The 12,005-nt window shown below is 38.0% G+C and overlaps 1 protein-coding gene across 1 annotated transcript in view; it reads left to right on the top strand.

Moving 5' to 3' along the window:
* elp2 (elongator acetyltransferase complex subunit 2) overlaps positions 1–12,005 on the top strand; it is a 32,725-nt gene that overhangs the window by 2,485 nt on the left and 18,235 nt on the right. Inside the window, exons 5-9 of the mRNA XM_075449802.1 lie at positions 1,492–1,569; positions 1,852–1,916; positions 2,037–2,103; positions 10,859–11,005; positions 11,192–11,287. Of these exons, the coding sequence (XP_075305917.1) occupies positions 1,492–1,569; positions 1,852–1,916; positions 2,037–2,103; positions 10,859–11,005; positions 11,192–11,287 (453 nt within the window). The remainder of the gene's footprint in view (positions 1–1,491; positions 1,570–1,851; positions 1,917–2,036; positions 2,104–10,858; positions 11,006–11,191; positions 11,288–12,005) is intronic.

Raw genomic sequence — 12,005 nt, forward strand, 5'->3', positions numbered from 1 at the left:
TGTGTGTGGACTATGTAGAAAGTCATGAGCTCCAGCTATGATTCACCATGGCAACAGGGTAGATAAAGAGCCTCCATTTTAATTTAGTGAAGGTATAGTTGTATGAATGTGTGCAAATGATGACAATGACACTTATCTAAAAACACTGCAGTGAGTTTACACTGGCTATTTAATTCAGTTTTTTTTACTTATATAATTTATACTGAATGAAAGTATAAGTTTTATCTTGCTGGAGTAATATCATATTTGACTTTAAAATATATTTTATCAGCAGTAACATGATATAAAATGCAGGTGACAGCAACTGCAGATATAGATCATACAGTTAACTCATTGGCTGCCAGCCATTTTCAGTGCAGAGAGACCCATACTGCCAAGTGTTTTACAGTATTTTGACTGATTTTCCAAGACCCACAGAAAAGTGTGTCTTATGACTATGTACACACCGAAATTACCAAAAGAAAGAGTAGACTCTCTTCTATCATCAGGAAAAAAAAGTTTGTTTCTACCATTTTCAGTCCTTTAGTAATAGACAGTAGAACATAGGTTGGTTTCACCAAAAACAGCTGTTTTTGACCAAAAAATTGAGAAAACAAGCTTTTTTTTTTTGTGCAAAGTGGCACTGCTGCCACCTTGCGGGTAATTTTGCCAGTATATTCTCTGTTTAGTGTTTACAAGCCTAAGATTTAGTGACAAACTCCGCTAGATTGTTCCCCAGCCCGCTCCGTTAAAAAACGCAATTGACGGAAGCAACCGTCGAAGGCAGGGGGCGTCACTATTCGAAATGACGTAAGCAACCGTCAAAGGCATTGAATGAGTTAAGAGACAGTTTAGTTTACCTTACACTAATGACAGAGGAGAGCGATCTTAAGAGTGAGCTGATTACAAAGTCCTAAAGGGTAGAGGTCTTTGCTAATTTCTGTCTCTGAAAACAGAACTATTTGAGTTCAAAACTGAGTAATGTGAGCTGCTAAGATCTGTCAGTGAGCTTGCTCAGGCTCTGCAGGAGGGGTGGGGGAACCAGAGAAAGGCAAATTATTGGGGAAAAACAGCCCGTTGGCAAGTGAGATTTACAGAATAACATACCATGGCTTAAATTGAACTCATTTCACAGTTGATGAACTCTACAGAACTTACTTTCTGGAGCACATTGCTGCTCTGCTGCACAACTGATTTGGGTGCATCATTTCTGTGACATTGTATCTCTGTTTTATACTGTATTTTGCTGAGAGTTTCTGTAAATCAATATTAAGACAGCTTTACAGTCATTGAGATGAGGTGTGTGTGTGTGTTAAGCATACTGCACATACAGTTATACTGTATTCCCAAATAAGTACATGATCTATATTGAGTTTTTCAATTTTCACGTGCACCTCTCCTCACTCCCCTAGACCACATGTACAACATTGAATATGTATTATTTTGAACTGTAAAACGATTTTACTGTTGTGATTCTGAAAGTTTAATTCAATGTGCATGTGTACTCCTCAGCTGAGTGCCTCCATAACATATCATTTGGCAGTGGTTTCATGCTGGATGTGTCCCTGGCACTGTTGCCAGGAACCAGAGGTAAGCATCAAACTGCTCCTACATAGACAGTCTTTAAGGTGCACACATTCACACGCGTACAAACATGTATCCCCTCATGTCATCCCTCTAAGTTTACCGCTGCTTTTGTGACTGTAACCGAATGTCATATTCATAATGAACTCAGTTGTTTAAAATGGAGCTTTTTGATGTTGGGCATCATACTTCCCTCCACCTTCTATTTATAACATCTAGATACTGATATAAATGTATACAGTCTATTGTCTGTGTGTGATCTTACTTGGCTGTTCGTGTCTCCCACAGTTCCCATACTGGCCTGTGGGGGTGACGACTCCCGGGTGCATCTGTATGCGCGGTCCAACGGACAGGTAGGCTCAGATCTGTACTCACTCTAGAGCAGCTTGTTTATGTATCCTGTGCCATTTCCTCTATTTGTATTGTTCAATTTCGAGCACAGCCATTTACTGTTTTAAACCACTCCGCAATAGCTCCAGAAAACCATGACTCTGCAAGGACATGAAGACTGGATTCGTGGAGTGGAATGGGCATCTACAAGTGAGTGACTCTGTTGTGTTGTTTTTGTGTACACCCACATATTGTACAACTGGAACCAAGTTATTTATTTTATTTCTTTACATCAAACAAAAACCTTTTTTTTTTTTTTTTTTTTTTTTTGGCAGATTCTTTAAAGTAACACCAAGTAATTTTGCTAATTTCTTTACTCTCCGACTCCCGCTACAGTTGTGGGACGTTGATATGGTTCATACATGTGTGGAACCTTTCCATTTACACTCTCAGGCACACAAACATAAATAATGGTTTTGCATGTTTCTACTTCACCTTGATTATTCTTTTGTCTTCAGGAATACCATATTAATATACATGAAAAATCGTTTTTAATGCTGAAATAAGATCTGTTCCTTGCACAATGTAAGTGTTACGGACACAAAAGAAGGGAGGTGAACATCAAGGAATTTATCATGTTAATGTTTCAACTCGCCTCCGATTTCCTGGAGCCTTGAGGTCACCCAAGTCTTCATTAAGGCCAAGCCTTGGAGAAACTTACGTCAACTTCTTTCTTTGTGAATCAAAAACAAAAACACTGCTTTGAGAAGAGATCAAAACAGTTGAACACTATTTATGAAACAAATGTACAAATACTGTATATTTAATATTCACCAGATGCTCTGATCTCAGATTTAAATACATTTTTATTAAAATCATAATATAAATGTAAAACTGCTTCAAAAATCTGTTCATTTCGTTACATAAAACTGGTGCAAAGTAGCTTAAAGTTGTTACCGGCAGGCTGATGTACTCATCCTTCATATTAATGATCATTTTTGGCTTGTAAAAGTAAACTTAACATATATGGGGGGAAAAATCAAAGCTACATTTCCTCTTTTATGTGAAATTAAATCCATCTTGAAACTGTTGTGTAATTAAAAAAACAACAGTATTTCTATTTTGGCATTTAATTTAAATTCTCACTTTTATACAATTTTAAGATTTTTTTTCTCTTCAGATTCAGATTTCTTTTTTCAAAACTAGAAAAAAAACAAACAAACAAACAAAAAAAACTAAGGTTGCTGCCGTTGCTAGGCAACATCAGGCAGGTCTTCTATTCTGTGACATCAGCAAATGTTCTGTTGATGGGGTGGAGCCCAAGTCTCTGTTCCTTCATGACATCAGAGTGACATCATTTGTGACATCATCAAACCTTATATATAGGACGTGATTCACATCGGGTCATTTAGACAGTTAGAGCGTACGTATCTCTGTTATCACAGTCAGACACTGATTCAAAGCACAAACGCATATTAATTCTATCGTTAGACACCAAAAACAAAATTGATCTTTACACAATGGAGTCTACTAAAAAAATCCTACAAGCTGCTGAGACCAACAAAACAGCCTCTACATCTGATATACATCACATTCTACAACTCATACAAGTAACGAAATCTACTAACCAAGAAGTTGCCCAAACAAAAACTTTAAATAAGAACCTAACTCGCACCCAACGTTTTCTGACCATCCCAGAAATGGAGTTTTATAAACGCTTGGGTGAAAAAGATGAGAAGATTTCAACTCTCCAACAACAAAATGGATCTTTGCTGGATCAGGTAAAGAGGCTTCATGACCATTTATACCAATCACAGCAATTGCATTCATCAACTGCATGCCGACTGCTAGAAGAAGTTAAAAAAGAAAGGATTAAGAGAGAGGAAGCTGAGAGCTCTTTAGCTCAGAAACTGGAGGAAACCAGCAAAATAAAGGCTGGACTGACTAAATCAGTGACTCAACTGAAGGACCAGAAAAGGGACGCCATGAAGGAAAACGCTGCACTTTCAAACGAAGTGCAGCAGTTAAAGAATGAGCTACAAAATCTGAAAGATGAGAAAGCAAAAGCCACCGCTGTTCTACATGTAGAACTACTAAAGAAAGAGAAGCTAAATGCAGACGCCACCTGTAAAATTAGCAAGTTGGAATCGGGTCTCCCGACTGAGAAGTCCAGGACAATGGAAGCCGAGACCAGCTTAGCCGTACAAATGGAGGAAAACTCCAAAATGAAGGCTGGTCTCCTCCAAATCCAGAAAGACTTCGATGTACAAAAACGACAGTGGGAGCAGGACAAGACCCATCTTCTGGAAGAACAAATAAAAACAGCCACCAGCACGAAGGAAGCTGCGATATTAAATCAAAAATCGCTGGAAAATGAGAGAAAACAGTGGCAGGAAGAAAAGTCCGGCCTTCAACAAATGTTATCAGCTATGAAGGAGACTCTGGAGAATAAAGAAGAAGAAAGGAAACAATCTGCAGACAGTTTGATGGAAAAGGTAACGAGCTTGGAAGAGCAGATGGCAAAGACTCAGACGAAGAAGGCAAAGAAGAATTCTGTCAGGAAAAGATTCCTCCAGCTTTTTAAATGACCTGAAAGAGTCTGACCTCTGACCTCTGAGTGTCTTTTTCCCAAACCCCCCAACCTTACAACTTTAACCTTTAAAAAATGATGCTGTTATCAGAAAGGACCGAAACCGGAAGGGAGGGGACGTGTGTGTATATGTACGTGCAGATATTGGTTTTAATGTGAGACCCTAGGGACCTAGAGAATTTGTGGCTAGACATTTTATTGCCTAAATCGAAGCCAATTTTGATTGGAACCTGCTATAGACCACCTGATCAAAATAATTTTTATGAACTTTTGGAAGAGTCTTGTGTTAAATATGTGGATTTTGTTAAGTCAGAGGTGATAATGCTTGGGGATTTTAATACTAATGTGTTAAAACCTGACACATCGTTATGTAAAGCTCTGAAGAATTTCTGCAGTTTGTTTGATTTTCAGCAGCTTATTACACAGTTTACAAGGGTCTGTGTAAACACTCAAACCACCATAGATCTAATTATGGTATCAGACAAAGCAAAAATCTCAAAAAGTGGAGTGATAGACTATGGCCTTAGTGATCATTCAATGATCTACTGTACACGTAAAATCCAAAAACCCAAGGCTTATTGTCACAATACAATCAAAATTAGATCCCTCAAAAATTACAGCAGGGAGGCCTTTTGCAGTCTATTAAGGGATATAGACTGGTCTCCAGTTCTTAATGGTACAAATGTGGATAATGCCTGGTCTCATTTTAAATCTATGCTAGTTAAGGCCATTGACACTGTGGCCCCAGAGAAAAACATCAGAATTAAAACAAAAACCAAGCCCTGGATGAATGACACAATTTTAAAAGCCATACAGCTAAGAAACCACTTGTTTAGTAAATTTAGGAAAAATAGGGAAGAGCAATTGTTTAATCAGTATAAACATCAAAGGAATGAGGTAAGCCGGATGATCAGGAAAGCAAAGACAGGTTTTTTCACTGACAAAATTTCGGAAAATGGAAATAATCCAAGAAAATTATGGAAGACCTTGAATCTTGTGGGATACAGTAATAAAGTCAAGACAAAATCAAGCAATTTAAACTTGGAAATAGGAGGCACTGTTGTTTCTGATAAATTACTGGTGGCCAATAGTTTAAATGAGTATTTTACAACTATAGCAAACACATTGGTAAGGGAATTACCTGATCAAACAGGACAATATAATTCAAACAATGTACAGTCATATTACCAGGAGAGGGGTGTAGTGGCAGACACTTTTTCTCTGGTTAAGGTCACAAATGAAAAAATTCTGCAAAAGCTTAAAAGTCTGGATCCCAGAAAAGCAACAGGGCTTGATAATATTCCCGCAGGATTTATTCAAGATGCTGCCGAATTAATTTCCCCATGTATAACACGTCACAAACCTGTCTATTGAACAAAGTACTTTTCCAAACGAGTTCAAAAGGGCAAGAGTAATCCCCCTTTATAAAAAAGGTAGCAAAGTTGAACATGGAAACTACCGCCCAGTGTCAATTCTATGTTTTATATCCAAAATTATAGAGAAGGTTGTCTATGAACAAATTGATACGTACATTTCTTCACACAACCTTCTCTATGAGTTTCAATCTGGTTTTAGAAAGTCTCATTCTACAGAAACATGTCTACTCTATTTAACAGATTACATTAGCAAAGAAATTGACGTTGGTAAATACTGTGGCATGGTCATGCTGGACCTTCAAAAAGCCTTTGACACCGTCAATCATCGTATTCTTTTAGCCAAACTTAAGGCCATGGATTTTAATGAAATGTCTTTAGATTGGATACAGTCCTACTTAGGGGACAGGGATCAGGTAGTAGAGGTAAACGGTCTGCGGTCCAAGCCTCTACCTCTTTCTTGTGGTGTTCTCCAAGGGAGCATCTTAGGACCGTTGTTGTTTTTATTGTATGTCATTGACATGAAAGCAGCCTGTGATTGTGATCTGTTTTTATATGCTGATGATTCAGCCCTGATTGTTTCCCATCATGAAAAAGCTGAGATTGAGAGGATTCTCAGTCTAGAACTCCAAAAAGTCAGAGTTTGGCTAGCCGAAAATAAGCTCTCTTTGCATTTAGGAAAAACTGAATCAATTATGTTTGGATCAAATGTCAAACTAAAAAACTCACCATTGTTGAATGTGAAAGTGGGTGATGCAGTAATTACAGCTAAAGAATCAGTAACATATTTAGGATGTATTCTTGATAAAAAATTAAGTGGAGAGGCCATGGCTACAAAGGTCATTTCTAAACTAAACCAGAGAACTAAATTCTTGGCTAGAATCTCTCCTTTAATTGACAGGAAAGCTCTGGAGATTCTGGCAGGGGCTTTGGTTCAAGGTTACTTTGATTATGCGTGCACCTCCTGGTTTACCAATTTGCCTAAATCACTCAAAAAAAAGTTACAGACCTCTCAAAATAAACTAGTAAGACTGATCCTTAACTTGCACCCTCATACCCACCTTTTACCTTCCCATTTTGAAAGCCTCAACTGGCTAAATGTGGAGGATAGAGTAACATACACAAAATTGACCATGGTACACAGAATTCTAAATAATCTGGGTCCAAAATATTTTAGAGATTATTTTTCTAAAGTGCAGGAGGTGCATAGGCACTCCACAAGGAGGAGCACTACTGATTGTGTGCTATATAGATTAAAAAACTTAATGGGGAAATGGTCTTTCTTATATTCAGGAGCAGTGTTATGGAATGGGTTGCCTGCTAATATCAAATGTATTGCATCAACAAGCTGTTTTAAGACAGGAGTTAAAAGATGGCTTGGTAGTAGAGCACTATAGGGCTTTGTGTGTGTGTGTGTGTGTTGGAGTGTGCGTGAGAGTGTGTATTTGTTTGTTTATTTTTGGTGTCCCTGTCCATTGTGATACATGTATGTTTGGCTTGCTCACATATTCAAATAGACTGATGGTAACTAGCACATACATGCTGTACATTCACAAGGACCACAATGGAAACAAGCTCCCCAAGCTTTTTTGTATTATCCTTTTGACATGTTGTACAAGGTTTTCAAGAAATATTTACTGACTTATTTATTTGTATACCTTTTTAATGCTTTGTACAATGTCAATAAACAAAATCAATCAATCAATCAATCAACCTTAAACAAATCCTTTACATAAATAAAACAAATCTAAATCTAATTAATGTTTTTTTTTACATCTTTTCAAATATGAAATTCTAAATGTGTAAAAATACTGAACACGATGTTGAAGCAATAAAAACAGCCCGACGACGTCCGTGTTAAACGCATTCCTTTAAGCTCTTATGGTGCAGGTGTCGTGTATGTGTGCAGGTTAAAGGTATAATAAGTTTTACCAAAGGATGGAAGAAAAGTAGAGCAGATTAAACTATTTAACTCGCCTTGAATTAGAGGTAAGAATAGATTTTGAACAGAAAACAAAGTAAACGAGATTCTGGATCTGAAACTGAAGGAAAAAGAAAAATTACATAAAAGTGAAAATTTGAAATAAAATTTATTTTCTTTTTACTTTGAATATATTTTTGGGATTTTCAAATTTCAAGTTTAAAATCAGACTTTCAGTTTCAACATTTATTTTTTGTTTTTGTCAATTTAACATTAATTTAAAATGAACAAACATTACGACCCTGACATGGCTCGAAGGCCTCGGCCCATTTCAGCCTCGTTGGGCGTCTGGATGCAGGACTGGATCGGGACAAATTTCACTGGAATGTGGTTTAAAAAAAAAAAGTACAAACAAACAAAATGAAGCCGATGAGATGAAATATGAAATTTTGGGCTCACAGAGTATAATTATAATTAAAAGTCAAATTAAATGCGAAAATCCCTGCATTTCTTTTTCCTTTTTGTGCTTTTTCCATACTGTCTCAGCTCTTTATGATGTGGGCTTTCTCTTTTATTACAAACTTTTCACACAAGACAAAATGTGTTTGAACGTTCAAACTTAAAATCAACAGAATTGTAAACATAAACCTGCATCTAAATCACAAGTCTGGATCATGTTGGTTGTGGAGTCCTACATTTCAGCTGCTAGAAACTTTTATGAAGATTGTTTAGTAAATCTTGGTATAAACAGTACTTTAGTCCTGAACACTCACAGTATTCTTCAGACTGGAGTTAAGCAAAGATTTTTAACTGTTCTTCATTGGCTCCGAAGACAATGACCACATTTTGTTCAATAGAAGGAAATTCTGGATCAGCCTGCTGTTTGAGGCACTTAATCCCTGAGTGATGTGGTGATCCATGTTGTCCACATAACTGTGGTAACATTTTCTGTTGCTTCACATAATCTGAGTCAATGGGAGCATGTAAATGTTGAATAAAAGAGGAACACCAATGTCATTAGAAATAAAATCTCCACGTGGGTGCTGCAAATGTTCAGCTATTCGCATGAATTTGTTGTCATGTGAAAGAAGCCACAAAAAAGTCATGCAACTGTAAGGCAAAACGGTGTAGTGAGGGGCTGGGAACCAAAGTTGTGAACTGCGGTATCTCGGCACTCAAGGGCAGTTTTAGGCCTAACAAAAGTTAAAGTACGTAAAGGTAAACAAGTGAAAAACTAATAGTTTTAGGGTTCACAAACTTCATTAGTGTTACTCTTAAGCGTTATTCTATCATGCATGATAAGCTCATTCATTCGACAATATAACTCATATGAAGCTTTAAATGTACTGTCACTTTGACATAGAGGTGTAGAGAGTCGTTAACTTGTAACACATCACACACACACACACACACACACACACACACACACACACACACACACATTTAAAAAAAGGTCCCAGTCACATATTGAGGTTGGAGGCAGGTGGGTTTGTGACAGTAGTTGGGAGGCAAGACAGATTTTTTAGCCAGCAAAGAGGGAAGTTTGTTTTTATGCAAGCATTCCTGGCAAATCCCTCACCTGAATAAATCATTCTGTTTTTAATTTTCACCTCAGACAAGTGACCAGAGGAAAACAAATCGCTGACCCGGAAAGGCACTTCATCATAGCTATTGAATATTAGGATTCAGTGCATGATGTCATTTTCAGTTTTCGTGTTTCTCTGTGCAGTCGGTTTTAACTTCCCCACTTTAGCGTCTCAGTTTGTGCAGCGTACTTATTTTTTTCTTCTTTTTCTTTTTCTTCCCCCTCAGCATTTAACTAACACAATCATAGAGTCTCTACTCAAAAACTTTGTTGGAGCTCACTAAAATACTAGGATGTTGGAAACGTCATAAATGACGGTAGCCCAAGTTAAATGTTAATTCGATGCCCATGTGTGGGAGAATCTCTTTGTGTCAAAATGGAAATCAGCGACGCATAAACATTAAACTGACAGTCACACCTGCGAGTAGTTTCGGCAGAGTTTCAGGCAAGAACAAAAAAAAAATCATATTTGTCATTATCATCCAGGATCATGATGCCATGATCGATATAATATAATGTCCCGCCTGTCCCTCTGAGAATCAGAAGGCCTTAGGTGGTAGCGACAGAAGAATTTCTATTATGTCTGTTTATCTTGGCAGAGATAAAACTGGATCAGTGGCGAATGAACTGAAACTGGCACGTATAATGTGAAAGACAGGGACACTGAGGAATAATGGCATGTGGTTTGTTTACCACCTGTCTTTGTATATTTGGCCTGTACTCCTGCTGTCTAACTGGCTACATCACAGCCAGGAGCCATCCTCTCACAGCCTTATTTATAATTCTAACAAATGGCTGATAAAAGCCCGAGCTGAAACTCTGGAGACTTACTAGCTCGGGCTGCAATGTAATTACAGCTGTAATTAAGCTAAAATACTTTGCCTCCCATTTGCAGGACATGATACGCTGGTAAATCATTTCAGAGTTGAATGCGATGGGTGTTTGTCTGGGTTTTGTTGAAGCTGTTCGGTAGTACAGGCCCTTGGTGGACTTGAGTGGGGGTCAAGAGATGATCTTCTAAAAGGACGAGACGCCAGTCAGTGTCCTGGTCCTCACAGTCTCAAAATGCAGCCTGACAAGTTAACGACGGTTCAAGAGGTCTGGGCACACTAGAAGTGTTAAGTGTGTGCCCAACACAGCCCTGCTCTCGCAAGTTCTTCTTAAAAGTTCTTCATCTGTTAAATTTCACATGTCTAAGTAGGCCTGTGAGTCAAGGTTTCACTCAGTAATTCACATGTCCAAAACAATTAATAATACCGCTGTGATATCTCGAAAGTAATAACAAATCTGTCATTGAAATTCAGCTTAAATTTTTTAGCGTCTTAATAAATGCATGAAATGGAAAGTGGAGATGGTCTGCAAACAAAAACTGTCCAAAAGTGCTCAAAAAGACCTGTGGAACTAATTCAAGACGTACCTCTGTCGGCTGGAAAATGTCAACTGAAAGATCATCTCAGCGGTGAGGCTTTTCAGCGTTCTCTCTCTGGCTCATTCAGGTGGGGAGCTGTTATTAGCCAGCTGTTCACAGGACTCTCTCATCAGAGTGTGGAGGCTGTGTGCCAAGTCTGGCACCGACATCCACACAGAGGACGAGCCCGCCGTCATCAGGATGAAAGAGGACGTTTTCGAAGTGACGGAGAGAGGTGAGTGGTCCAGCTAGGCGTGATTCTGTAAAATACCATGAAATAAATAGATTATGCTTGTTGATGTGGACAGATCAGTTGTTGTTATAATTATCATCTATGCCAGCTTTGTAAGTCGACTGATTTTTGCATGTTCAATTAATAAAACTCAACTGTTGTCATTTGGGCCTTGTGTTTGTGCCACAGACGTGTCGTCAGTGTTTTCCGTGTCCCTTGAAACGGTCCTGGCCGGCCACGAGAACCGGGTCTACGGCGTTCACTGGCAGCCGCCTTTCTACAAAGGTGCTTTGATCTAAAAACCCAGCGAGGGGAACGGTCACTAATGATGGCAGTTTTTAGGACAGTTGAACATTTCACTGTTTTTATTGCATTGCCAGGAGATCCTTTCCTTGATCTGTGTTTTGTATTTTTAGAATCGGACACAGTAACCTCTACAGTAACATTAACATTTAACACAGTAACATTTCTATCACTCGCTTGATTTTCACAGATAGTGGAAGTGAAATGATTTCTTTTAGACTTTCAGTGCTATAGCTAACAAAAGACAGGAAGAGACTGACAGTTGAAAGTAAAACAGAAAAACTTGGTTTAGAAGATGTTGGCTTAATTGGTTCTCAAGAGAATTTTTGGTGGCCTTAAAAAGTTATCGCATCTTAATCAGTTCACGCACACCCCTGTTTTTTTTTTTTGTTTTTTTTAACAAGGGATTTGTACAAGGGTGACTTTTGTCTGGTTTTTCAGTTTTTCTTTGTAATCATATTTAAATGTGTACAGGAATATGGTGTTTATTATTCAGCTGCATGTAGTCACACAATTGAAAATTCTGCTGCATTCCCTCTGCAGTCTCTGAACGGATGTGTTATCTTTTTTTGTATATATGCAAAACTTGGTGTGATGCATAAGAGCAGGTCTTGGAAATGAAAAATGCTGTACAGATTTCAGTACAGATCATGAGCAAGATAGGTAAAAAAAAAAACATACAACAATTTTTTATTTTTTC

This window comes from Odontesthes bonariensis, chromosome 18, assembly GCF_027942865.1.
Source record: "Odontesthes bonariensis isolate fOdoBon6 chromosome 18, fOdoBon6.hap1, whole genome shotgun sequence".
Lineage (NCBI taxonomy): Eukaryota > Metazoa > Chordata > Actinopteri > Atheriniformes > Atherinopsidae > Odontesthes > Odontesthes bonariensis.